The sequence below is a fragment of the Anabrus simplex genome, chromosome 4, assembly GCF_040414725.1.
Source record: "Anabrus simplex isolate iqAnaSimp1 chromosome 4, ASM4041472v1, whole genome shotgun sequence".
Classification (NCBI taxonomy): Eukaryota; Metazoa; Arthropoda; class Insecta; order Orthoptera; family Tettigoniidae; genus Anabrus; species Anabrus simplex.
In genome coordinates this window covers 288814502-288839405 of record NC_090268.1, presented here as the reverse complement: position 1 = coordinate 288839405, position 24904 = coordinate 288814502, and the positions used below count along the sequence as shown (strand labels likewise).

At 43.0% G+C, this 24904-nt stretch overlaps 1 protein-coding gene across 1 annotated transcript in view; it reads right to left on the bottom strand.

Moving 5' to 3' along the window:
* ptc (protein patched) overlaps window positions 1-20718 on the bottom strand; it is a 171429-nt gene extending 150711 nt beyond the window's left edge. Inside the window, exon 1 of the mRNA XM_067146079.2 lies at window positions 20461-20718. Within this exon, the coding sequence (XP_067002180.1) occupies window positions 20461-20604 (144 nt within the window). The 5' untranslated portion in view covers window positions 20605-20718. The remainder of the gene's footprint in view (window positions 1-20460) is intronic.
* Between the last annotated feature and the right edge of the window lie 4186 nt (window positions 20719-24904).

Genomic DNA, 24904 nt, shown 5'->3' with positions numbered 1-24904 from the left:
TTCGAAGTAAGATATTGGTTTTTACATCATCTTCCTAATTTAAAGTTTATAGACATATGATTCAGCGTAGATCGTATGGTACCGTCTTTGTGCTGCCCAGTATATCATAGATAATTAATGTCTCCTAAAACACAAAATTATATGAATACAGTACTAGGTTCACTGCACAAAAGTGGTGAAAGTAAAAAAAAAAAAAAGAAACATTTTTAGAATTCAAAATGTTCGATTTGGTTATAAGAATAAGTCATTTTAGTTTTTTAGTTTCTTCTCAGCTGTTATATTGTACTTTTTCTCTTTAACTCTGGCGTAGTGGGATGTCAAAATGAAGAACTCAGTGATTGATGATTAGCATTTAAAATATATAGGCAATGCCAACTAGAACGACAGGCTCCTGAAAGAGAGCTATATAATATACGTGAAGGCACATTCCCTCAGTAGAGATGTAGATTCCAACAGGTAGTCTGAGCCGTCGATAATGCAATGTCACGCCTATTGATGGCCTATGTCTTAAGTAAGGACCACATTGTAACGATGCTTTCAAGTCATGCAGACCTGTTTTATCCCTGGTGGAGAAAATTATGACATTTTTTTTTTTGCTATTTTGTTTAACGTCGTACCGACACAGATATGTCTTATGGCGACGATGGGATAGGAAAGGTCTAGGAAGTGGACGGAAGCGGCCGTGGCCTTAATTAAGGTACAGCCCCGGCATTTGCCTGGTGTGAAAATGGGAAACCACGGAAAACCATCTTCAGGGCTGCCGACAGTGGGGCTCGAACCCACTATCTCTCGATTACTGGATACTGGCCGCACTTAAGCGACTGCAGCTATCGAGCTCGGTGATGACATTTTATCACTAGTCCAAGGATACAGCCAGTGTCAAGATGTAGGACTTTCTGTAACGAAATTAATTTGTAAAATCCGTTGTACGTCAATACCAATACAGAGACACAGCGCCAATAACCACATAAAGATATCTCCCTGATTTTTTTTAAAAAAAGGACTCGACTCGATCATAAATAGAGATGGTAGAGCAGCTGTGAATGAATTTCCTTCAATCTGTTTATTTCTTACCTCTTGATTATCTCACACATTCATCTGACGTCAAACCACTACCTGAGGCCGAGACATGGCAACAGCGCCCCTCCTCTCCTGTCGTCATAACAATCTGATTACGTCACACGGCCACCCAGTGTGCCGTGCTGTTTCGTCACAGTATGAAGCGGTAGAGCACGTAGTCTAAACGCCAGGAGCATGCATACAGCATGAGAAGCAACTTCAGCTATTTCATTACCTTCCATAATGAAAGGAAGTAAGCGAGTAATGGTGCTCTCTATGGGCAGAAGAGCTGCTAAGAATACATAAGACATGGAAGTTTCTGTGTAGTACCGGCGCACGTTCGAATGAAAACATGACATTGAGGCTAGTTTACCTGTACGCATGGCCACACACCAGCATACCGACAAGTTTTTTTTTTTTTTTTTTTTTGCTAGGGGCTTTACGTCGCACCGACACAGATAGGTCTTATGGCGACGATGGGATAGGAAAGGCCTAGGAGTTGGAAGGAAGCGGCCGTGGCCTTAATTAAGGTACAGCCCCAGCATTTGCCTGGTGTGAAAATGGGAAACCACGGAAAACCATTTTCAGGGCTGCCGATAGTGGGATTCGAACCTACTATCTCCCGGATGCAAGCTCACCGACAAGTTTAGGAACCTTGTACAATAAAGACCGGTTTCAGGTACACCTTGTTTAACTTTCAGCTCCTTGTTATATACTTGCAAGAACATTATAAAGACGATCATGTAAATCAGTAGATCTTGACACCATAACGGGCGGTGTGCAAAGTCGTGAATTAGCGGTCTTCGCATTCCTCCGACTGAAGATGAGCAAGTAGTGGTTAAACTGCGGAGACATGTCACAAGTATGGCGCATTTTTCAGATTAACATTTATTTATTTATTTATTCTTTCTTTCTTTCTTAATCTGTTTATTGTCCAGGGTTGGCTTTTCCCTCGGACTTAGCGAGGGATCCCACCTCTACCGCCTCAAGGGCAGTGTCCTGGAGCTTCAGACATTGGATCGGGGGATACAACTGGGGAGAATGATCAGTACCTCGCCCAGGCGGCCTCACCTGCTATACTGAACAGGGGCCTTGGTGGGGGATGGGAAGATTGGAAGGGATAGACAAGGAAGAGGGAAGGAAGCGGCCGTGGCCTTAAGTTAGGTACCATCCCGGCATTTGCCTGGAGGAGAAGTGGGAAACCACGGAAAACCACTTCTAGGATGGCTGAGGTGGGAATCGAACCCACCTCTACTCAGTTGACCTCCCGAGGCTGAGTGGACCCCGTTCCAGCCCTCGTACCACTTTCAAATTTCGTGGCAGAGCCGGGAATCGAACCCGGGCCTCCGGGGGTGGCAGCTAATCACACTAACCACTACACCACAGAGGCGGACTTTATTTATTTATTTATTTTCAAATTGTTTACATCGCACCGACTCCGCAGCGAAGTACTTGTACAGTATAGTTTGCACAACATAGACGTAACACCGATCTGCGTCCATAAGGTGGAAGTAAGTCTGCGTAAACTTCATAATGACAAAATTCGTCTTCGGAACAAGAATAGGGGGTTAATGTCGAAATCACAACAATGTGGTCGAGTGAATGTATATATATTTAAGAAGTGTTCTCTTAAGAAGTGTTCTGCTGTTCATTCTTGAAAAGGAAATCGCGGGGGGGTCGGTAACCGTATACTTAGCAAAGCAAAGCAAAGCAAAGTCATCTCCTTACAGGCGATGAAGGCCCATGCAGGGGTGAACGATAAAGGCTTCCACTATCTGTAACCTCGGCACTTGATGGGGTAGAATGGTTAGCTCTACGCCCCGCCGCCTTTGCGCCCAGGAAATAACTTGATACACAGGGCTATGTGCACTTCCGGAAGTGGAAATCTCGTTTCTTAAATTTTACCACTTTCTGGGGGGGATTCGAATTCACGTCCTTACGGGCGAATCACCTTGGCCACGCAGCCCCTATCTCCGTACACTTATTGTTTACAAATATCCCGCAAGCACGACGATTGCCTGTTTTCTCCTCTTAGAGTAGTAGGTTATAGGATGAAACGGAATATATCTTCGACTTTATATTCCAAAGGCATGGTAATGATCCATACAGCATCGTAAATTCGGGGACAGATTCCTTGAAATAATTACGTACATCGGTTTGTTTTGTACAACTGAAAATATTTTCCGCGGGTGAAGACACGGCTTGAACATGTCCACACAAACAAGCTTTAGCCTGCGAACCAAGTTTGTACAAACATCTTTGGTATAATTTCGTGTGGCTATTTCTAGCCGAGTGAAGCCCTTGTAAGGCAGACCCTCCGATGAGGGTGGGCGGCATCTGCCATGTGCAGGTAACTGCGTGTTATTGTGGTGGAGGATAGTGTTATGTGTGGTGTGTGAGTTGCAGGGATGTTGGGGACAGCACAAACACCCAGCCCCCGGGCCATTGGAATTAACCAATTAAGGTTAAAATCCCCGACCCGGCCGGGAATCGAACCCGGGACCCTCTGGACTGAAGGCCAGTACGCTGACCATTCAGCCAACGAGTCGGACAACGAGCTGATTTCTTGCCATCCACAAGCACGTGCTTCCCGATAATAAAGAATAAAAGAACTGATTTGTATAGCTGCTCGAAATAAAGACTGACCGCATAGTATTGTATGTTCCTGGCATTTATAATTTATCATATTTCCTTTTAATTATTATACAAAACATAATTCACCCCACAATGTGTTTATGACTGCTTTACTGGCAAGATGCAGTGTTTACAGAGCACTATGTCTTCTGGTATGGGCTAGAATAAATTTGTTACTTTCATTGACCTGCCTCAGTCTCATCCTTGGCTTTGACAATATGAAAGTGACTGGGGTATGAGCGATGCTAATAATACCATTCCTTATGCAGCTAGTACCTGTTATGATTGGCGTGGAAATATTGCTCATAGGGTCGGTTGGTGCGTGCATTTCAGTGGGCTTGAAGACTGATATGTAATAGAAAATTCTGGCTTGGTGAGGAAAGCAACGGGAAACTACCTCACTCCTCATTTCCCTAGCATGCCTCTTCAGTGACGCCTAGGCAATTTAAGACAGCTGTTGGCGGAGCTGTGGAGGATCAAACCAGCCTTCGGGATGAATACCCAACAACATTTTATTCTTAGAGACAGTTTTTGTCCTGACAGTGTTTAAAACGCACACACATATGTAATACATACGAGTAAATAGGCTAATTTATGTTTTCATACACTGAAGTGAAACTTAACAATGATTGATGATAACTATGACCATGGCATGCCTATACGGCTGTTGAAAACTCTATCGTTGTGTCGTCTCTTGACTAAGTAGGTTCTCCGGGAAAACGTATTCTACTATAATAATAATAAAAATAAAAATAAAAATAATAATAATAATAATAATAATAATAATAATAATAATAATAATAAACACATATACATTATCATTATAGACCGTTATGCCTTTCAGCGTTCAGTCTGCAAGCCTCTGTTAATTTACTAAACATCGCCACAATCCTAAATTTGCAACTAGTGCTGTGGCCTCATTTAGTTCTATACCTCTTGTCTTTAAATCGTTAGAAAGTGAGTCTACCCATCGTCCTCTTGGTCTCCCTCTACTTCTCTTACTCTCCATTACATAGTCCTTTATTTTCCTAGGTAACCCCTCCTCCTCCATTCGCCTCACATGACCCTAACACCGAAGCCGGTTTATGCGTACAGCTTCATTCATCGAGTTCATTCCTATCTTAGCCTTTATCTCCTAGTTCCAAGAACCCTTCTGCCATTGTTCCAACCTTTTTGTACCAGCAATCATTCTCGCTACTTTCATGTCTCTTACTTCTAACTTATGAATAAGATATCCTGAGTTCACCCAGCCTTCGCTCCCGTAAAGAAAAGTTGATCTGAAAACAGACCAATGTAAAGGTAGTTTCGTCCGGGAGCTGACTTCCATCTTACAGAACACTGTTGATCGCACATACGAGCACAATGCATTAGCTTTACTACACCTTGATTCAATCTCACTATATTACCATCCTGGGAGAACACACAACCTAAGTATCTGAAATTATCTACCTGTTCCACCTTTGTATCACCAGTCTGACATTCAATTCTGTTGACTTTCTTACCTACTGACATCAATTTAGTCTTCGAAAGGCTAATTTTCATACCATACTCGTTGAACCTATTTTAAAGTTCCAATATATTAGACTGCAGGCTTTCAACACAATCTGCCATTAAGACCAAGTCGTCAGCATAGGCCTGATTGCTTACTACATTTCCACCTAACTGAATCCCTCCCTGCCACGTTATACTTTACAGCAGATGATCGATGTAAACTACGAACAGCAAGGGTAAAAGATTACAGCCTTGTCTAACTCCTGAACGTACCCTGAACCAAGAACTCATTCTAAAATTAATTCTCACTGAAGCCCAATTGTCAATAAAAATACTTTTGATTGATTTTAATAATAATAATAATAATAATAATAATAATAATAATAATAATAATAATAATAATAATAGCCGGGCTGAATGTATCTCCGAAGTTAAGCAACATTGGGCGTGGTCAAGATATGGATGGGTGCCACGCGCTGTTGGTGGGGGGGTAAGGGAATGGAGGAGCGGAAAGGAACTGGTCACCCTACCGTACGTAAACTCCGGAGCAGTTACACCTCTGCGGAGGTTCGGACCTGCCTTCAGGCAGAATACACCCTTACCTCACTTAAGTGGCTCCAGTGGTTGACGCGCTGGCTTTCTGACCCCAACTTGGCAGGTTCGATCCTCGCTCAGTCCGCTGGTATTTGAAGGTGCTGGTGCGCTGAGTGGCTCAGATGGTTGAGGCGCTGGCCTTCATCCCTAACTTGGCAAGTTCGATCCTGGCTCAGTCCGGTGGTATTTGAAGGTGCTCAAATACGTCAGCATCGTGTCGGTAGATTCACTGGCTCGTAAAAAACTCCTGAGGGACTAAATTCCGGCACCTCGGCGTCTCCGAAAGCCGTAAAAAGTAGTTAGTGGGACGTAAATCCAATAACATTATTATTATTATTTTGAAGGTGCCCAAATACGTCAAACTCGTGTCGGTAAGTTCACTTGCATGTAAAAGGATTCCTGCGGGACAAAATTCCGGCTCCTCGGTGTCTCCGAATACCATCGAAAATAGTTACTCGGAAAATAATAATAGTCTAATAATAATAATAATAATAATAATAATGAAAATCCACAGCCTGTTTCCAGTCATCCGACCGCGTCAAGAATGGAATGAATGAAGCCCCCTCTAGCGGCGAGGATAGGAATTGTGCTGGCTGCCGAAGCCTGTCGCACTCCTCTGGGGCAATGATTAATGACTGACAGATGAAATGAAAATATATTAGAGAGTGTTGCTGGAATGAAATATGACAGGAAAAACCGAAGTACCCGGAGAAAATCCTGCCCCGCCTCCGCTTTGTCCAGCACAAATCTCACATAGAGTGACCGGGATTTGAACCACGGAATCCAGCGATGAGAGGCCGGCGCGCTGCCGCTTGAGTCACAGAGGTTCTTAATAATAATAATAATAATAATAATAATAATAATAATAATAATAATAATAATAATAATAATAATAATAATGCACGCTGGATGCGAGAGGTCAAGAAAGATTTAGAAATAAATAAAATAGGGGAAGAGGAAACTATAAAAAGAGAGATTTTATCAAGAAAGTTTTAAGAATAGGAAGAATGAAAAGAAAACGCGGTCCAAAGTGGCCTGAAGATAGAAGAATAAAACAGTGCAATGGCGAAGGTTTACTTGAAAGAACGGAGTAGGAAAGAACAAAGAAGGTTTAATTGAAATTGACGTGTCGTTTCTAGCAGGCCTCATCGTAAATAATAATAATAATAATAATAATAATAATAATAATAATAATAATAATAATAATAATAATAATAATAATAATAATAATAATAATAGGCCTAATAATAATAATACAGCTTCATAATAGATTGTTATGTCTATCGAGTGAGTTGGCCGTGCGGTTAGGGTCACGCAAGTGTGAGCTGGCATTCGGGAGATAGTGGGTTCAACCCCCACTGTCGGTAGCCCTGAAGATGGTTTTCCGTGGTTTCCCATTTTCGCACAAGGCAAATGCTAGGGCTGTACTGAAGCAAGGCCACGGCCGCTTTCTTCCCACTCCTAGCCTTTTCTTTTTTCCATCATCGCCATAATATCTATCTGTGTCCGTACGACGTACAACAAATTGTAAACAGTTTTGTCTTTCAGGATTCCCCTAATAAAAACAACAACGATTCAATTTCCATCAACTACTATAGATCTTACTAGATGGTGGGATGCTTGTGCTCTGCCCTAAAAAGGGGTACGAAAGTTTAATTACCGAGCTTGATAGCTGCAGACGCTTAAGCGCGGCCAGTATCCAGTATTCGGGAGATAGTAGGTTCGAACCCCACTGTCGGCAGCCCTGAAGATGGTTTTCCGTGTTTCCCATTTTCACACCAGGAAAATGCTGGGGCTGTACCTTAATTACGGCCACGGCCGCTTCCTTCCCAGTTCTAGCCCTTTCCTGTCCCATCGTCGCCATAAGACCTATCTGTGTCGGTGCGACGTAAAGCCAATAGAAATAAAAGTTTAATTTCACTCAGGTGTCTCATATTTAAGCGCTCTTAAATGACAAGCAAGCTGGGCCGGAATCGGATTCCACGGCCTTCAAGCTCTTAATTACGTCACGCAGCGGTTAGTTTGTACATCAAATATTTGAATATCGTTATTAAGTTCCAAGTCTTATATATAACCATCGGGGCTTACGACTTTGTTGTGGGTTCTCTTGGCCAAGTCAAGAATGAAGAACCACGCACTTCACCTGACGATGGTCTGACCGGCCACTACGATGAAGAGGTCCACGATCTTCTCAGCTAGTCTCTCGTTACGCAATTAATCTCTTTTAATGGCTGCACTCGAGTCAATGCAAAACTTGTCAAACGGAGTAATCAAATAATTAGATCAGCTACAGGGTGCAGTTAACAAGCAATTCATTTCGAGCTCCTCCTCTGAATTCTTTTGGTGGATAAGCAAAGGGCCAATCTACTTCATTGACTCAAATTCCTAGTCGTCAAGAGTTCCTAATTGATGCTATTTTCAATACAGTCTATCTATCTTTAGTTTTAAATAATAAGATCAAAAATGGTAGCGCCGTCAGTTCCGACAAACTCAGGATACGCACGGGTTCCGACAACACAGTTTGCCATTCCTGTAATTAATTTCTGCGGTTTCTCTTTCTCATATTGGCTTTCCAAATACTAAACTCTATTAAGCACAAATAGGCCTATTCTATATACAGTACTCTAGAACAAATATGACATCAACAGCATGTTCTTCTTCTTCTAGTTCCTATCTGGTCCGGAAGTCGACAACCATTTTGACTGTGCTTTCTCTGTTGTGAGTTGCTTGGAATAATTCTGCCGATTTCTAGAGAATCTAATCTCTTGAGTTTTTTTTTTTTTAGCCAGGAGATTCGTCTCCTGTCAACACCTCTCTTTCTAGGTAACTTTCCTTGCAGAATGTCTTGCAATGGACAGTATCTGTTTCTATTTCTCATGATGTAACCAAAGTATTGAAGCTTTATCGTTTTTGCAGTGGTCGTGCAACAACCTCATCATGATTAGATTGACCAGCATGAGAAAGAACACCTGTGGGGAAAAATTTCGTGAAAATGGGCGCCTCCGAAAATTATACAACTAGTTAGTGGAACTTGAAAACCAATAACTTTATTAACACAAATACAGTGGGACGTATAATTTATATGCAAAGGGATCGAATTGATTGTAAGTTGAGACATATTTGGGTATGATTCTTGCGTACCTTGCTTCCATACTGTCTTAGATAATAGGTTAATTAGGTCTACTGCAACATCAAGGACTAATCGTTGCCCAAATAACAAAGGTTGCAGAGGAATCACCAAACCTCAAAACCTAGAGAGCTAGAACACTTCTCATGTTGCCGCTGGAAAGCCAAAGCTAAAAGTTTTATCTCGAGCAAGGGCAATGATGAGTTAAGAGTGCTTTTTCCTCCATCTTATCCTGTTGAATAATGGAATAAAATGTTTGATTACGTCTCTGGAACTTATTTTAACCATCATTAGAAGAAATTAGTTAACTAAACACACTGTCTCTTTGTCAGGGATACTATAATGACTCGGTGGCGTGCGGTGACACACTAGACAGATGAAGCACTGAACATATTCGAAAATAATAGCTCTTCCTAAAATATCCTTCATACAACATAATCAAGTACTCGTAATATTTATAAGGTAAGCCCTATTAGTAAATATAATCACAATGCAAGTTATACAACTAATTGCACACTTCATTCAAATCGTAAACGGAACGTCTTGTCGATCCTACGACTCTCTTGTCATTTTCTGTACTTTTCAGTGTCATATAAATGTCACATCCTAGTCTCTTCTCGATATTTTCCTCCTAGGCCATCCTCCTCCTTTCTTCCCCGACACTTTCCCTCTAAGAACATTAATGAGAAAGCGTGGTATTTATTATATTTCCAAATGTGCACTGTAATAGAGGAAATAATTCATTTCAAATGAAATCACATATAAACTATAGTGTAATATATTCCTATCAAATTTACGTATTCGACTATGGATATGTTTGTTATTTCACTGCAGGAAAAACAACCTGTTACTGCTGTGTTCCACGTTGTTCATCATTGCAACCCGGGTAGACAGTGAAAATCCCCTTCCGACAGGTTATTGCCCTCGATTCGACATTCGAAGGTGTATTTTCCTATGACTGTAACCTGCCGCTGTATGGTGATGGACGAAGGAGTTCAGCACAGCCAGACGAAATAGAGCGTTTATGCTGAGAGTGTACAGAACGCGTTGCGGGCGTAGGACGTTGTAGGAACAAACTCCTATAGCTTCTCTGTGTTACCTTCAGCAGTAAATAAATAAATAAATAAATAAATAAATAAATAAATAAATAAATAAATAAATAAATAAATAAAGTCTTATGCCGCACGCCCCTTGGTTTCTTGCATTTGGCCCGCCATACAAAAATGTTCGGGCTTCCTTGACATTGGCTATTAAAAGGTTCTACACAACAGTACACGGGGTTGATGGGCAAAACTACCGCCAGCTCCTAGAAAGAATCAGCGACCGCGAAGGGACTCATCCTATAGAAATAGTTCTGGAGGCGGGAACAAGCTATCTCTATAGCTTGGTAATCCTCTAGTTACGAATATCAATAACCTTTCCTCTGCTGCCATCAACAATACAGTAGCTCTAATCCGAAGCGTGTTGACTGCCCTCGCCCTGTGGGAGGACAAGTGTCATATCAAGTTCGTCAGGTTTTTCATATTGATGACTCACTGATCGATGATTAAATAAAGTCTGAGGATTATAAGACTTCATGTAACAAAGGGAGGGCCAGATTCTGAAGAAGCCGACGTAATCGAAGATTGTTGAGTAGGTGGGTGGAGGGCTATCCAACGGCGGGGAAAAATGCATGTCACGGCCTCATAAACAAAGGTGGCAAATACATCGCCTTGGGGGCGTAAAGCACACAACCGAGCGGGCTCTGCAGACTGCTATCATATTGGCCGTTTTGAACTGAAAGAAGGAAAACTGCATTAAAAAAATAGATATTATGCCTTTGTTACTATTTCTTGATGAATGCAGTATTTTTTTTTTTTTTTACATGTGTCTCTTGACACTGGCCAGAGCAAAATGCAGCTTCCTGAAGTCTCAGTCACATTTATGGTTGTGAGAGTAGGGAAGCTGCTGAGGTATGGAAGGTGCTGCGATCATATTTGGAGCACAACTAGGTTATGAAAGATCCTGCTGATAGGCCTGGTCATGCTGCAACAGTACCTTCACCCCCCAGTGTGGAAAGCAATGGCAAATTACCTCATTCCTCATGATACCGCATACGTCTCATTACGGCGCCACCATAATTTCTGGCGTTGCTATTTGAAGGTCCTACCAGCCTCTGAGATTAAAAACACACACAGAGACATTATGTGCCGCGGCCCAAGGAAAAAAAAAAGTCTCCACAACTCGGCTTTTAAATGTAAGCTTGAATAAATATTTCATAAAATTAAGTACAATCAGTCAGTCACTATTGTAGCCTGTTTATTTCCGCGAAAACAACACTGGGCGCTTTGCATACATCTCTTAATGAATGAAAGAACACTGTATGTGACTACGGTGGCGAACTCAACAAAGCCTTGAAACGCTTTAATGTACAAATGGAATTAAACAACTATTAATTGTATTACTGGTATGAACTCTTCTATAATGTTACTGGCAGTAAGAAATATACCGAAAACTCTCGATCGCCGTGCTGAGTTGATCAGACGCTAAATCTCTGGCCTTCTGATCCCAAGTTGCCGGGTTCGATCTTGGCTCAGACTGGTGGTATTTGAAAGTGTTCGAATACGTCAGCCTAATGTCTGTAGATTTACCGGGACGTAAAAAATAACTCTTGCGGGACAAAATGCCGGCACCTCGGCATATCCAAAAATCGTAAAGGTGAGGCGTAAAACCGATAGCATTATTATTAAAAATATCGATTACCGAGCTCGATAGCTGCAGTCGCTTAAGTGCGGCCAGTATCCAGTAATCGGGAGATAGTGGGTTCGAGCCCCACTTTCGGCAGCCCTGAAGATGGTTTTCCGTGGTTTCCCATTTTCACACCAGGCAAATGCCGGGGCTGTATCTTAATTAAGGCCACGGCCGCTTCCTTCCACTTTCTAGGCCTTTCCTATCCCATAGTCTCCATAAGACATATCTGTGTCAGTGCGACGTAAAGCAAATAGAAAAAAAAAATATCGATTATCCATTCTGCGCGTTATCGAGGCCTTCTTCTTCTTCTCCTTCTTTCTACAGCCTTTTTTCACATCTGTGGAGTCGCGAGTGCGGATGTGGATTTGGCCCCGTTTTACTGCCGGATGGTCTTCCTGACACCAACTCTATGGGGATGGATTATCCATACCTGATTGTTAAAATACATTTTTCTGGAGATAAAATAGAAAACACAGCAGCGAAACACAAAACGTTGCCGACAAGTAATCTGCTTTTCTTCCAAACACCTCCCATAAGTCCTGTAGGCCTACCTTTTATTGTTTCCAGAAGTCTTCACGCCAGAAGTTAGCAGACAAAGGTTTCCCGAGGAGATTTCAACGAGCACGTCAATATTTCAATAAACAGACAGCAGATGCAAATATCTTCTTATGGCAAGAAAGTCGAGCCTGACCAGAACCATATAAAGTTATCAATGAATGGTTGCCAACGGAATGGAAAGTGGGTTGTCGTTTTTTACGCGAGGCCCACCGCCGAGTATTGGATACCATCAAATAGCTCGAGTTCTATGCAGCTTACACATGTAATGCTATAGCACTGATTCCAGTGGACGTTTGTGTTAAAAAAGATTGTCTCCGGATATATTAGTTCGATCTAAAAAGATGTAGGCCGACATAACAAAAACTATACAAGTTTCAATTTCCAAACTTTTGTATCTGATGCATTTATTCTGTACGGGCTGTAATAATGGATATTTTCGCGAATTTGAATTTGTATCCCCAAGCTGCAGAACCGCGTGGTCATTAGCCCCGATTGATCAGGAGCATAATAAAGATGACTATCGAAATTCGAAATGTGAAGACAAACATGAAGGAACGATCACTCGAAGAATGAGAGGGAGAAAAGACAATCATTAATAGGAGCGGAGGAGGAGGAGGAGGAGGAGGAGGAGGAGGAGGAGGAGGAGGAGGAGGAGGAGGAGGAGGAGGAGTTGAAAGCCTAGACGTCGAATGCCATATTATCGCTCAGCCAGAAGAAAATAAGATATCGTTATTGTACTTTTTTACATCCCACTAACTACTTTTGACAGTTTTCGGAGGTGCTGAGGTGCCGGAATTTTGTCCCTCAGAAGTTCTTTTACGCACGTAATGCTATAGAACTGATTCCAGCGGACGTTTGTGTTAAAACAGATTGTCTCCGGATATATTAGTTCTACCTAAATAGGTGTAAGCCGAGATAACAGAAATTATACAAGTTTCAATTTCCAAACTTTGGTATCTGATGCATTTACAGTATACCGTACGGGCTATACGAGGCTGACGTATTTGAGCACCTTAAAAATACCACCAGACTTTTTTTTTCTAGTTGCTTTACGTCGCACTGACACAGCTGTCTTACGGCGACGATGGGATAGGAAAGGGCTAGGAGTGCGAAGGAAGCATCCTTGGCCTTAATTAAGGCACAGCCCCAGCATTTGCTTGGTGTGAAAATGGGGAAACCACGGAAAACCATCTTCAGGGCTGCCAACAGTGGGGCTCGAACCCACTATTTCCCAAATACTGGATACTGGCCGCACTTTATACCACCGGACTGAGCCAGGATCAAGCCTGCCAAGTGTGGGTAAGATGGCCAACGCCTGAACCGTCTGAACCACTCAGCCCGGCAAGAAAACAAGGTGTGATGACCTACAATGTCTAAGTCCTCAACAATAACATAATACTGACTATTGTTGTTAGTTAAGGCTTTGTTTCTTATGGTTCTACACATCTCCGCTAGATAGCATTACTGCTGAAATTACAAAACGAATCGTTGAACAATGGATATACAGCAGGGAGTACGAAATATAGTGTAAGCAGGTATTTGCGGGGAATAGAAACTCGTGTGCAGCGATAGGCTGAAAATGGCTCACGTACCAGAGACATATGATGGTGCATGTATAAAGAAACAAGACCTCTCACATGCATATACACTTAACGAGTTCTATTATTTCTCTGTAGACTTGAAATTGTTGGTAATGTTTTCTAGGTAGCCTATCCAGTGTATGTGCGTGTGTATTTATCACGGCCGACTAGATCCCTCACTGCGCTCGGAGCTAGCTAGAGCGACGCATCAAGTCGGCCGTGGTATTTATAAACATATTTTCCGGATTGTGGTGGTCAACTCTTAATTGGGGAGGACTCGAGTCGGAAGAGAACAAGAGTGACCAAGGGAAGTCACAGATAAGACAGATAAAAGTGATGAGCCCGGCATGGACAAGTTGACAGCTGATGATAGAACTGAGAAGACAAGTACCGTAGCTGTAATTAAGGTACAGACCCGGCGTTTGCCAAGTGTGAAAATGACGAATCACAGACATCGTCTTCAGGGCTGCTGATGGTCGGGTTCAAACCCACTATACCGCGAACACAAGCTCAAAGTTCCACCACTTTATTACCGCACAATTTACAGGCATTCTGGCAATGAAAGAGGCATTCACCAAATGTCAAGAAGACATTACAACTCTGTTCGTCAAGACATCAGCCGCAGGTTGGTTAGATCCTCCAACAGCATCACCAAAAGTTATGCTGTGTCCGGCTCCATGATTAGATGGTTAGCGTACTGGTGACCGTTCCCAATGGAAATATTACAATACTAAATCTCTTTCCACTGTATACTCTTCAGAACTACTGTACACGTGGTTAACTCTGATGACCGTCCCCAATGGAAATATTACAATACTAAATCTCTTTCCACTGTATACTCTTCAGAACTACTGTACACGTGGTTAACTCTGATGACCGTCCCCAATGGAATTATGCGTACATGAAGATAATTAACCTCCTTCCACTGTACTCTTCAGAACACTATGTGGTTAGCCATGGTGACTGTCCTCAATGGAACTATTCCGATACTAAACCTACTGCTATTTTTAATTTTTTTTTTTAAAGAATTTGTTTTACGTCGCACTGACACAGATACGTCTTATGGCGACGATGGGATAGGAAAGGCCCAAGAGTGGGAAGCGGCCGTGGCCTTAATTAAGATACAACCCCAGCATTTTCCTGGTGTGAAAACAGGAAACCACGGAACTATCTTCAAGGCTGCCGACAGTGGGGTTCGAACCCACTATCTTACGGATGCAAGCTCACAGTTGCGCACCTCAAACAGCACGGCCACCTTCTATTGCCTTTGCCGTGTGGTACTCATTCGTATTTTAGAAGTAATTCTTATTCATTATAGACAGATCAGTACCCTCTCAGAACAACCTTGTAAAATGCAGAAGTGAGAGATAGACGCTCCTCAGAAACAATATGAGGTAAGGAATGCGGCTGCATATGCTGGTCGATATAATTCGCTTACGGACAGGGGTATTGTCCGGTTCCGTGGCTAAATGGTAAGCGTTCTGACATTTGGCCAGAGGGGTCCCGGGTTCTATACCCGGCAGGGTCGGGAATTTTAGCCATAATTGGTTAATTCCCCTGACACGGGGACTGGGTGTATGTGTCGTCTTTTCATCATTTCATCCTCATCACGACGCGCAGGTCGCCTACGGGAGTCAGATCAAAAGACCTGCACCAGGCCTCTCCGGAGGCCACACGCAATTATTATTATTATTATTATTATTATTATTATTATTATTATTATTATTATTATAGGGGTATTGTTATGACCTCTGTCTGGCTCCATGGCTAAATGGTTAGCGTGCTGGCTTTTGATCACAGGGGTCCCGGGTTCGATTCCCGCCAGGGACGGAAATTTTAATCATCATTGGTTAATTTCGCTGGCACGGGGGCTGGGTGTGTCGTCTTCATCACGACGCGCAGGTCGCCTGCAGCTGGTGAGCCGAACATGTCCTCGGACACTCCCGGCACTAAAAGCCATACGCCATTTCATTTTTTTTTTGTGACCTCTAATTACGCTTTCATTTCATTGAGTATCATTTGATAGGGTGTAAAATTAGCAAATAATAACAAGACCAAAAACGTACTTTTATCATTTTCTTGTGGTGCCGTCTCCTCAAAGAGAATTGGAGTAATTCGACTTACTCTGTATATACTGTATCAGAGTTACCGTACCGTGGACATCGAAACACCGCCAGAGGTTCTCCGCCCAGGATAATAAACAAATGCATATTTTACACTATCAAATTAGTTGCGAACCATCAAGTTTCCTTTCCTTTGACTTCTCTCCTGTACAATTTTAGTACCATGCAAATGCTGGGACATTGCCTTTTCGCAGTTCACGGACGCTTCGTTTGGAACACTGTCGAACTCGACCAGCTTCCTGGATGTTCATCTTCTTCAGCCATGCTGCCGATCAGAAGTTCCATCTCCAAGACAAGCGAGCAGTTGTAGAATATACCTTTTCGTCCCAGATAAAAGGTGAGCTTCTGAATTTGTCTCCATAGTGCTACGACACGTTCCACGCAAGTACACGAGAGTCAAAGTTGACAGGACTAATCCCGAGAGTCACGGCGATTCTCGCTATTACCCAGAGTGAGGATCTCTCCACCCAAAGTTTTTAATTTTTTTTTCGGGTATCAGGACACCTTCCCCGTAACACTTCTACAGGCACACATTATCAGCAAAATGCCTTTACAATATGCCTGTGATAAATACTGTCAATAGCCGTCGGGCTGCACGTCAAACACACGACCCGCGCGCTGAATTTGAACGTGACCCCCACGCTTGTGATAGGGAAAGGTTAGTTTTTCCTCCTACCGTCTCAAGGGGAGTGTCCTGGAGCGTGAGACTTGGGGTCGGGGGGGGGGGGGGCAGCTAATCACAGTAACCACTACACCACAGAGGCGGGAAGGAGGACCAATACCTCGCCCAGGCTGCCTCACCTGCTATGCTAAACAGGGGCCTTGTTGGGGGGATGGGAAGATCGGAAGGAATAGACAAGGAAGAGAGAAAGAAGGGCAGGAAGCGGCCGTGGCCTTCAGTTAGGTACCATTCCGGCATTTGCCTGGAGGAGAAGTGGGAAACCACGGAACACCACTTCGAGGATGGCTAAAGTGGGCATCGAACCCCCTCTACTTAGCTGACCTCTCGAGACTGAATGATCCCCGGTCCAACCCTCGTATCACTTTTCAAATTTCGTGGCAGAGCCAGGAATCGAACGCGGGCCTCCGGGGGTGGCAGCTAATCACAGTAACCACTACACCACAGAGGCGGACATTATTTCTTCTGGTCAAATTGTCCATTTTCACCAGCTTGATTCTTTACCTTTTAATTTGTGATCCAATCTATATACCTACGTAGCCTTCATATTCTGTGTCGAGCTCGGTGGTTCAGGCAGTAGAGCGCTGGGCTTCTGAGCCCAACATGGCGGTTCAACCCCAGCTCACTCCGGTGGTATTTGCAAGTTCCCGAATGCACCAGCCTCGTGATGACAGGGGCATTTGCTAGCGAGACTTAGGGTTTACAGAGCACTATGCCTTCTGATGTGGGCTAGAACATAATTATCTGTTACTCTCATCGACTTGTCTCAGTTTCACCCTTGGTTTAGACGATATGAAAGCAAGTGATATTTGAGCGACGACACTATTCCTTGTGCTGCCAGTCCCTGGTATGAATACTGTGAAAACGTCGCTCATTGAGTTGATTGGTGCGCACAGTTCCAGTATGTAACAGCAAATTATGTCTCGGCAAGGAAAGCAACGGGAAACTACTTCACACCTTATTTCCCTACTATGCCTTTTCAGTAACGCCTAGGCTATTTATGACAATGATGGCGGAGCTGTTGAGGATCAACCCAGCCTTCGAGATGAATACTCAAGATACGTATCCGTTGATTTACCGGAACGTAGAAATACTCCTGCGAGATAAAATTCGGCACTTCGGTGTCTCCGAAAACCATAAAAGTAGTTAGGGAACAGTAAGACTAATAACAATATTATTATTATTAATCAAACAGCCAATATATAACGGAACCAGGTGACTGTCGACAAGAGGTATTTTGTCTCATTCCGCAGTGGAGGCGCGACCTGGTCTTGGAGCCCGCTGTTGACTGAGAGCGGTGACCCTCCGCCCGCCAGCTGGCCGCCACAGCAAGGCCGAGTTCTCTTCCCTTCCGCCTGCTTCTGTGTTGGTTGACCTTCCTGGGGAGCTCTGCGCTACTTCCACCGCTCGGCTCGAACAGCGCATTGTAGCCTCGTGCAGGCAGATGGTTTAATCCATCGCATTCAACCCTCCAAGGATATCTTAGAAGTTTGCAAAGGATGGTGGCGTTCAAGCTAACTGAGATTGGGTCACAATCTGTTCGCCCTTGTTCACTGGATCCCTTCCCACCTGGGACGACCTTGGCCCTAGTCGCGTACATTCACGGTTTACACATACAACTTCTTTTATTCTTCCCTCACTCGGAAGGGAAAATATCTTTTTACGTAACATTCGGTACTCTTTCATTACGCATGATTTTCGTGTCATTTTGTTTCATTTAGAGTAAAGGAACATATTTAGTAGAGCGTATAAATACAATTATTTGGGTATAGGATTACAATTCGTAACCCTGGACTACAAACTCGTTCTACCTCATCACTTATCTAGAGTGAGAGAAATTCACACCTTGAATATACTTTGAATAAACTAGGGAAGTCCGCGTGTCCGAGCACCTTGGTTATATACCGACATTTACATTTAAACGCTAACCTGATAGCAACATACTGTCGGTATCGCTGGAATATTTCCAAAAATCAAACCATCGCTATGCCACCCCCTTACGTGGGGATGACACAAAGATTAATAATATGAAGGTTTCTTGGAGCCTAATGTTCAGCATACAATAATCGAGGCCACTAACTTCACGCTGTATATTTATAGGAAGTTTTTTTAACTGTAGGCTATATACCACGAGAAGGAAATTCGAAACAGAACGAAAGGAAGATAAAATAATGTCAGTAACTTTTTTACAAGCTGCTTTACGTCCCACCAGCACAGATGTCATATGGCGACGGTGGGACAGGAAAGGGCTACGAGTGGGAAGAAAGCGACCGTGGCCTTAATTGAGGTAGCCCCACTGGTGTGAAAATGGGAAATCACGGAAAACCATCTTTAGGGCTACCGACAGTGGGGTTCGAATACTGGATACTGACCGCACTTAAGCCACTGCAGCTATCGAGTTCGGTAATGTCAATAACTTTACCCTGACAGTAATATGAAAATTATGATTCTAACTTTTAGTGCTGGAATTGAAAACAGGAATATTATGCGTGTGATTTCATAACCAGATTCTTGAAATGTTCGAAACTAGAGTTTCTTTAGCCTTTCTGATAACCCCACAGAAGCAGTCTGAATAAAAAAAAATCACTTCATAACTGAAACCCGTTATTACATAAACAGAGGATGTAATTCACACAAAAAGTTAGATCAGCAGTCTCGTATCGCCAGTCACATAATCACATTAATCAATAAAATATCAATTTTAATAATTATACAAAGTCGATTACATTTATGCCGATGACAGTTACAAATCATAGCTGTCAACCGGGAAGCGATAATTTCCTTCTTTTCTTTTTATCCTGTCACAGCTCATAACTTTCCGAGACTAATGAAGCTGTTAATCAATAAAAACTATACCCTTCTGGTTTCGAGAGTGATATGATACGAATATGACATAAACTGAAAAATAACTCTGAATCTGAATTGGAAAACAAAGTTGTTCCAATGTTCTGACTCTTAGATAAACGTAATTCTGCCTACAGAGACACAGTGAATAATTTATGAATGTATTATATCAAATAACACTGTTAGTTGCCGACTAGCGCTGAAGATTTTATAGTAATTGATTACATGAAAAAAACTTTAATGAATTTATTTTGGAGACAGCTCCTCTGTGGTTAAATTTATTTCCAGGAAATTCCACCGTGCTTCATTATGATTAGAGTTGATATGTTGCTGGAAAACAGGTTGCTACGAAGAAATCTCAGCTCACAGAAGTGATTTCATGTCATCTCAATAAACAGAAAGCGAATCGCGCTTCGATGCACTTTACGAGCGACAGGAACATTTAGCGCAGTGACCGCCCTGAGTGCCGGCCACCCACGAAGCAGCTAAGGTTACCGGAAGTTAGAGCACAGATCAATTCTCACACATCAGTGTAAATAATAATACCAGACTATTTTTAAAAACAGATAACATTATATTTTCACCTCCTACACTCTTTAAAAAAGTATTTCTAAATTACAGGCCTACGGTCTTTCTCAAAAGATAACAAGGAAATCTACAGTAGGGTAATTTTAATGTGAAACTCATGCAAATGTCATCTGCTATTCATCTGATTACATACTAAGAATGAATGTCATCATACCAAGGATTTATTCAATAAACAGGCATCGCCAATCTCAGATTTGACAGTTAATAGAAAAATACATGAACACAGTAGTCCACTTGATTTTATTTTAAAAGAAACTGCTGGAAGTGTTGAGTTAAAATATGCAATAGAATAGTATAAAACTCATAATTCAGGTATACAGAAGAAGTGGAGATGATTAAACATTATCCTGAATACTATTTATTTCAATAATTTAAAAGGCTGCAGCGCGCCTGAAAGAAGGAACGCTTCACTACTGGAGTCAAGAGCACAACTGAATTCGTGAAAACACTCACCTTGTCTAGTTGTGCGAGGGCGACGGCGGCGTCCGTCCAGCTCGTACGGATGAACAGATCGTCGTCGTATTTGGTGGCGACGGCGCGAGACGGGGGCGGCGCTGCACCACTAGACGCTAGTGAGCTGGCAGTGGCGACCACCATATTGGTGAGGGTGCACGGCGACGGGGCGACCCTGCCTCGGTGCTCCAAGTCTCCACATTTAGACGGGTGATGGGGTCCCCGCACACAACAACATGCAGACCCTCCCCCACACTGCTAGCACAACACAACACCGCGCCGTAAGGCACAAGCACAGTCACTGAGAGAAACACTTGCTGTTCCGACCGTTCTGACAAACACTCAGATAACAACTGGTCCACGAACAACACTCACTCACTCTCTTGACCACCGCCGTCCTTCGACATGAAGCGGGAACTCACGAAGAGCAGCGGAAACTACCGAAATCTTCCTACCTCACACGCTCATTGGCTAGTGTCGGCACGCTACGACTCCAGTTGCCTAGCAACCAATACCCCCCACTCGTTTAAGCGGCTGGACCACACACGTGGTTACCGAGAGAGAGAAATCGAGGCCCGAGGCGTCACGGACTTAAAACAAGCCAGTCACAAAAACAGGGGCCCAGCGAAAGAAAGAGAAAGAAAGAGAAGCAGCCAGGCTGGCTCATGGCTGCCCCAAATGGCACAGTCATTAGTGGAGCAAATAGGTCCTGCTTCGAGACAAGGACAGCGCGACAGCAAGGTGTGAAAACTCCCGCCCTCCTGTTTGAGCGAACTCGCATTCCTCAGGCACCATCTCTCTCCCTATAAGGCTAGCGTGTTAGACGATGCAGATTTTTTATATTCCCTGTAGCACAAACAACAACAAAGCTTTGCTTTTCCTTTTATCTCTAAGTAAATCTAAACATTACTTAGTACGATTGGTGAGTTAAGTTCGATTCACTGAGAGTTTTACCAGAATACCAGACGGGATTACACAATAAGAACATTGTAGTAGTGCTTCTATACTTTTGTGGCATTAGAATTTCAGTGGACTGGATCTCACATTTGTAATCTACAAAACAATCCAATTTGAAAGGGTGTTAAATTCCATGTTGTGAGAAAGCTTCGAGAGAACTGCATAACAGTTGCAACTGTCGAATTTATCACTCAGAACGCAATCTGAAACTTAACTTAGTTTGAAATACTTCCTCTACGACTCATTGACGGTGGGTATTTCTTTCCCTAGACAGAAGTACAGTAGTTGAACCACGACTGTTGAAGGGGTCTTGTGAGTGATCTTTGGGTGCTAATATCACTTCTAACAAAAATATCTTTTATTTGTATTTATTTATTTATTTATTTATTTATTTATTTATTTATTTATTCACAAAGCACACGATGCAACTATATTGAGCATTTCCCACTTGTGCTACAAATGGATTAATTAACGGGCGTAAACTTTGTTAATAAAATATAACAAGTAGGTTAGACTCAGTTAAATTCGAAATGAATGAAAATGAAAACCTACAAGCTGTGTTCCAGTCATTGACCGGGTCAGGGATGTAATGAATGAAGCAGATGTAGGCAGTTAGTACGATGGGGTCGCCACTCCCAAGGTGATTTTATTAATGACTGATAGACGCTATGAAATGAGAATGGAGAGTGTTGCTGGAATGAAAGGTGACAGGGAAAACCGGAGTGCCCGGAGAAAAACCTGTCCCGCCTCCGCTTTGTCCAGCACAAATCTCACATGAAGTGACCGGGATTTGAACCACGGTATCCAGCGGTGAGAGGTCGACGCGCTGCCGTCTGAGCCACGGAGGCTACTTAAATTCGAAATACGAAGGCAAAAAATGGAAATATGACACATGTTAAGAATATTTATCAAAATCATATTTATACATTGGAACAACTGTTCCATTGTTTTAGCAGTTTAATAAAAACACTGGTCTTGTAAACCATTATTAAGATATTTCTCCTAAAACTAATGCTATATGTATTTAGTACTTCAAAATAATATTGTAGCAAACGTTTTTCAATTACAGGTAATTCATTCCGCTGCAATATCAATACTTCGGTTAAATACGTAGCAGCCTGGTAAATTCCACAGCAATCCCTGAATTCACTGCAAATAATGCTACAAAAAGTAGTAGTAAAATGTAGCGGCTATTGGGAATTAGAAGTTCGTGGGGGGGGGGGGATGTACGGACAACAAAATGTAGTCGATTTTGCGGGGGTTGGGGTGGGGGTAGGTCGGTGGGAGGTATATGCATCAAAACTTGTTTTTAAAAATCTACAAAATTCTAAGTTTGCTGATGCTCTCTGTGCGAATTTCGACAGAAACTGGCGAATGCGCGCGGCAAGCGGGTGCCCATGACTTTGGAAAAAAGTACCCCTGATACCCTTCTTTACAGCGCATGGTATACACTGCAGCGCGAGTCTCCGCTACTTGCTGTGCCGCTATGCAGATAGGTTAGACGCGATATATTGTGAGTATTTCCCCCAATGAAAATCCACAGCCTGTTTCCAGTCATTCGACCGGGTCAGGAATGGAATGAATGAAGCCCCCATCTAGCGGCGAGGATAGGAAATGTGCCGGCTGCCGAGGCCTGTCGCACTCCTCTGGGGCAATGATTAATGAATGACAGATGAAACGAAATTATATTGGAGAGTGTTGCTGGAATGAAATAGGACAGGGGAAACCGGAGTACCTGGAGAAAAACCTGTCCCGCCTCCGCTTTGTCCAGCACAAATCTCACATGGAGTGACCGGGATTTGAACCACGGAATCCATCGGTGAGAGGCCGGGGCGCTGACGCCTGAGGCACGGAGGCTCTTTTTCGCTAATAATTTTGTTAGTAGTTAAACGAAAGAATTACCCGATAAGACAACAGGGCTTGTACAAAAGGCTTTTTTTTTTCAAAAAATCCTATAATTCCTAGTTTTAGCTGGCTAAAATTCAATAAAAATGTAATGTTTTCTCCACAAAGTGGGGTGGGGGAGGGGTGGGGGTGGGGGGTTGGCGACGACTGCCCTACCTCGTCCTCCTCCCTCTAACCACCACTACTGGTGGTAAATCTATTATAAGTACTCACGTTAAAGAAAGTGTCTTCCAAACTTAGAAAACAGTGTTAGTAGGCTACTAAAGTTCCTTGATGCTACCACCAAAGGGATCCACTTTACGACTTTTACCATACCAGTAGAAGGTGTTTAGAGGATGTACGGTAATAAGCCAATCAGATCTTCTCGTACCGAGCTCGATAGCTGCAGTCGCTTAAGTGCGGCCAGTATCCAGTATTCGGGAGATAGTAGGTTCGAACCCCATTGTCGGCAGCCCTGAAAATGGTTTTCCGTGGTTTCCCATTTTCACACCTGACAGATGCTGGGGTTGTACCTTAATTAAGGCCACGGCCGCTTCTTTCCCACTCCTAGCCCTTTCCTGTCCCATCGTCGCCATAAGACATATCTGTGTAGGTGCGACGTAAAAAAAAAAAAAAAAATCTCGTTACGCTGCGGCAAAGCACAGTAAAGTGTTACTGCAGAATTAGCCGTACTGTGAGTCCCTTCTTCCCCCGCAACGAACAAGTAACATGATCAAGTACATGTAAATAACAACTATCCAAACAGTAAACTGTCGAAATGTCCATGTTCAAAACGAAGTCGTTGTAGACCAAGATGATGGCAAACCACTTCACATTAACTCATTTTTGAAAGATTACTTACCCTGTCCTGGAAGATTGAAGGACGTGATAAATCAGTCGCGCTGTCACTGTTTCGCTCACCAAGGTCTCGCAGTAACTCAGATAGGTTTACGGTGACAATGGGAAAGGACAGGGAAGGAAACGACCCTTCCCTTAAATTGAGGCACATCTCTGAGATTGGTCTGATGAAATGAAATGTCGTATGACTTTTAGTGCCGGAATATCCCAGACGGGTTCGGCTCGCCAGGTGCAGGTCTTTCTATTTGACACCCGTAGGTGACCTGCGCGTCGTGATGAGGATGAAATGATGATGAAGACAGCACACACACCCAGCCCCCGTGCCATTGGAATTAACCAATTAAGGTTAAAATCCCCGACCCGGCGGGAATCGAACCCGGGACCCTCTGAACCGAAGGCCAGTACGCTGACCGTTCAGCCAACGAGTCGGACATTGGTCTGATGTAATATGAGGAACCACGAAAAACTATTTTCAGAGGCATTTGAACCCATTATCACCCGAAAGCAAGCTTACAGTTAGACGGCGCGTACCACGCACCCAATTCGCTCATCATAGTTGTTGTTCGAAAACCGGTTACTTCATGCCAGATTCGTTGAAATACAAATACTAATACTAATACTAATACTAATACTAATACTAATACTAATACTAATAATCTTCCTTCTTTCCTCTTTCTTAATCCATTTAACCTTCAGGGTTGATTCTTTCTTGGGACTCAGTGAGGTATCCCAAACTATAGCGCCT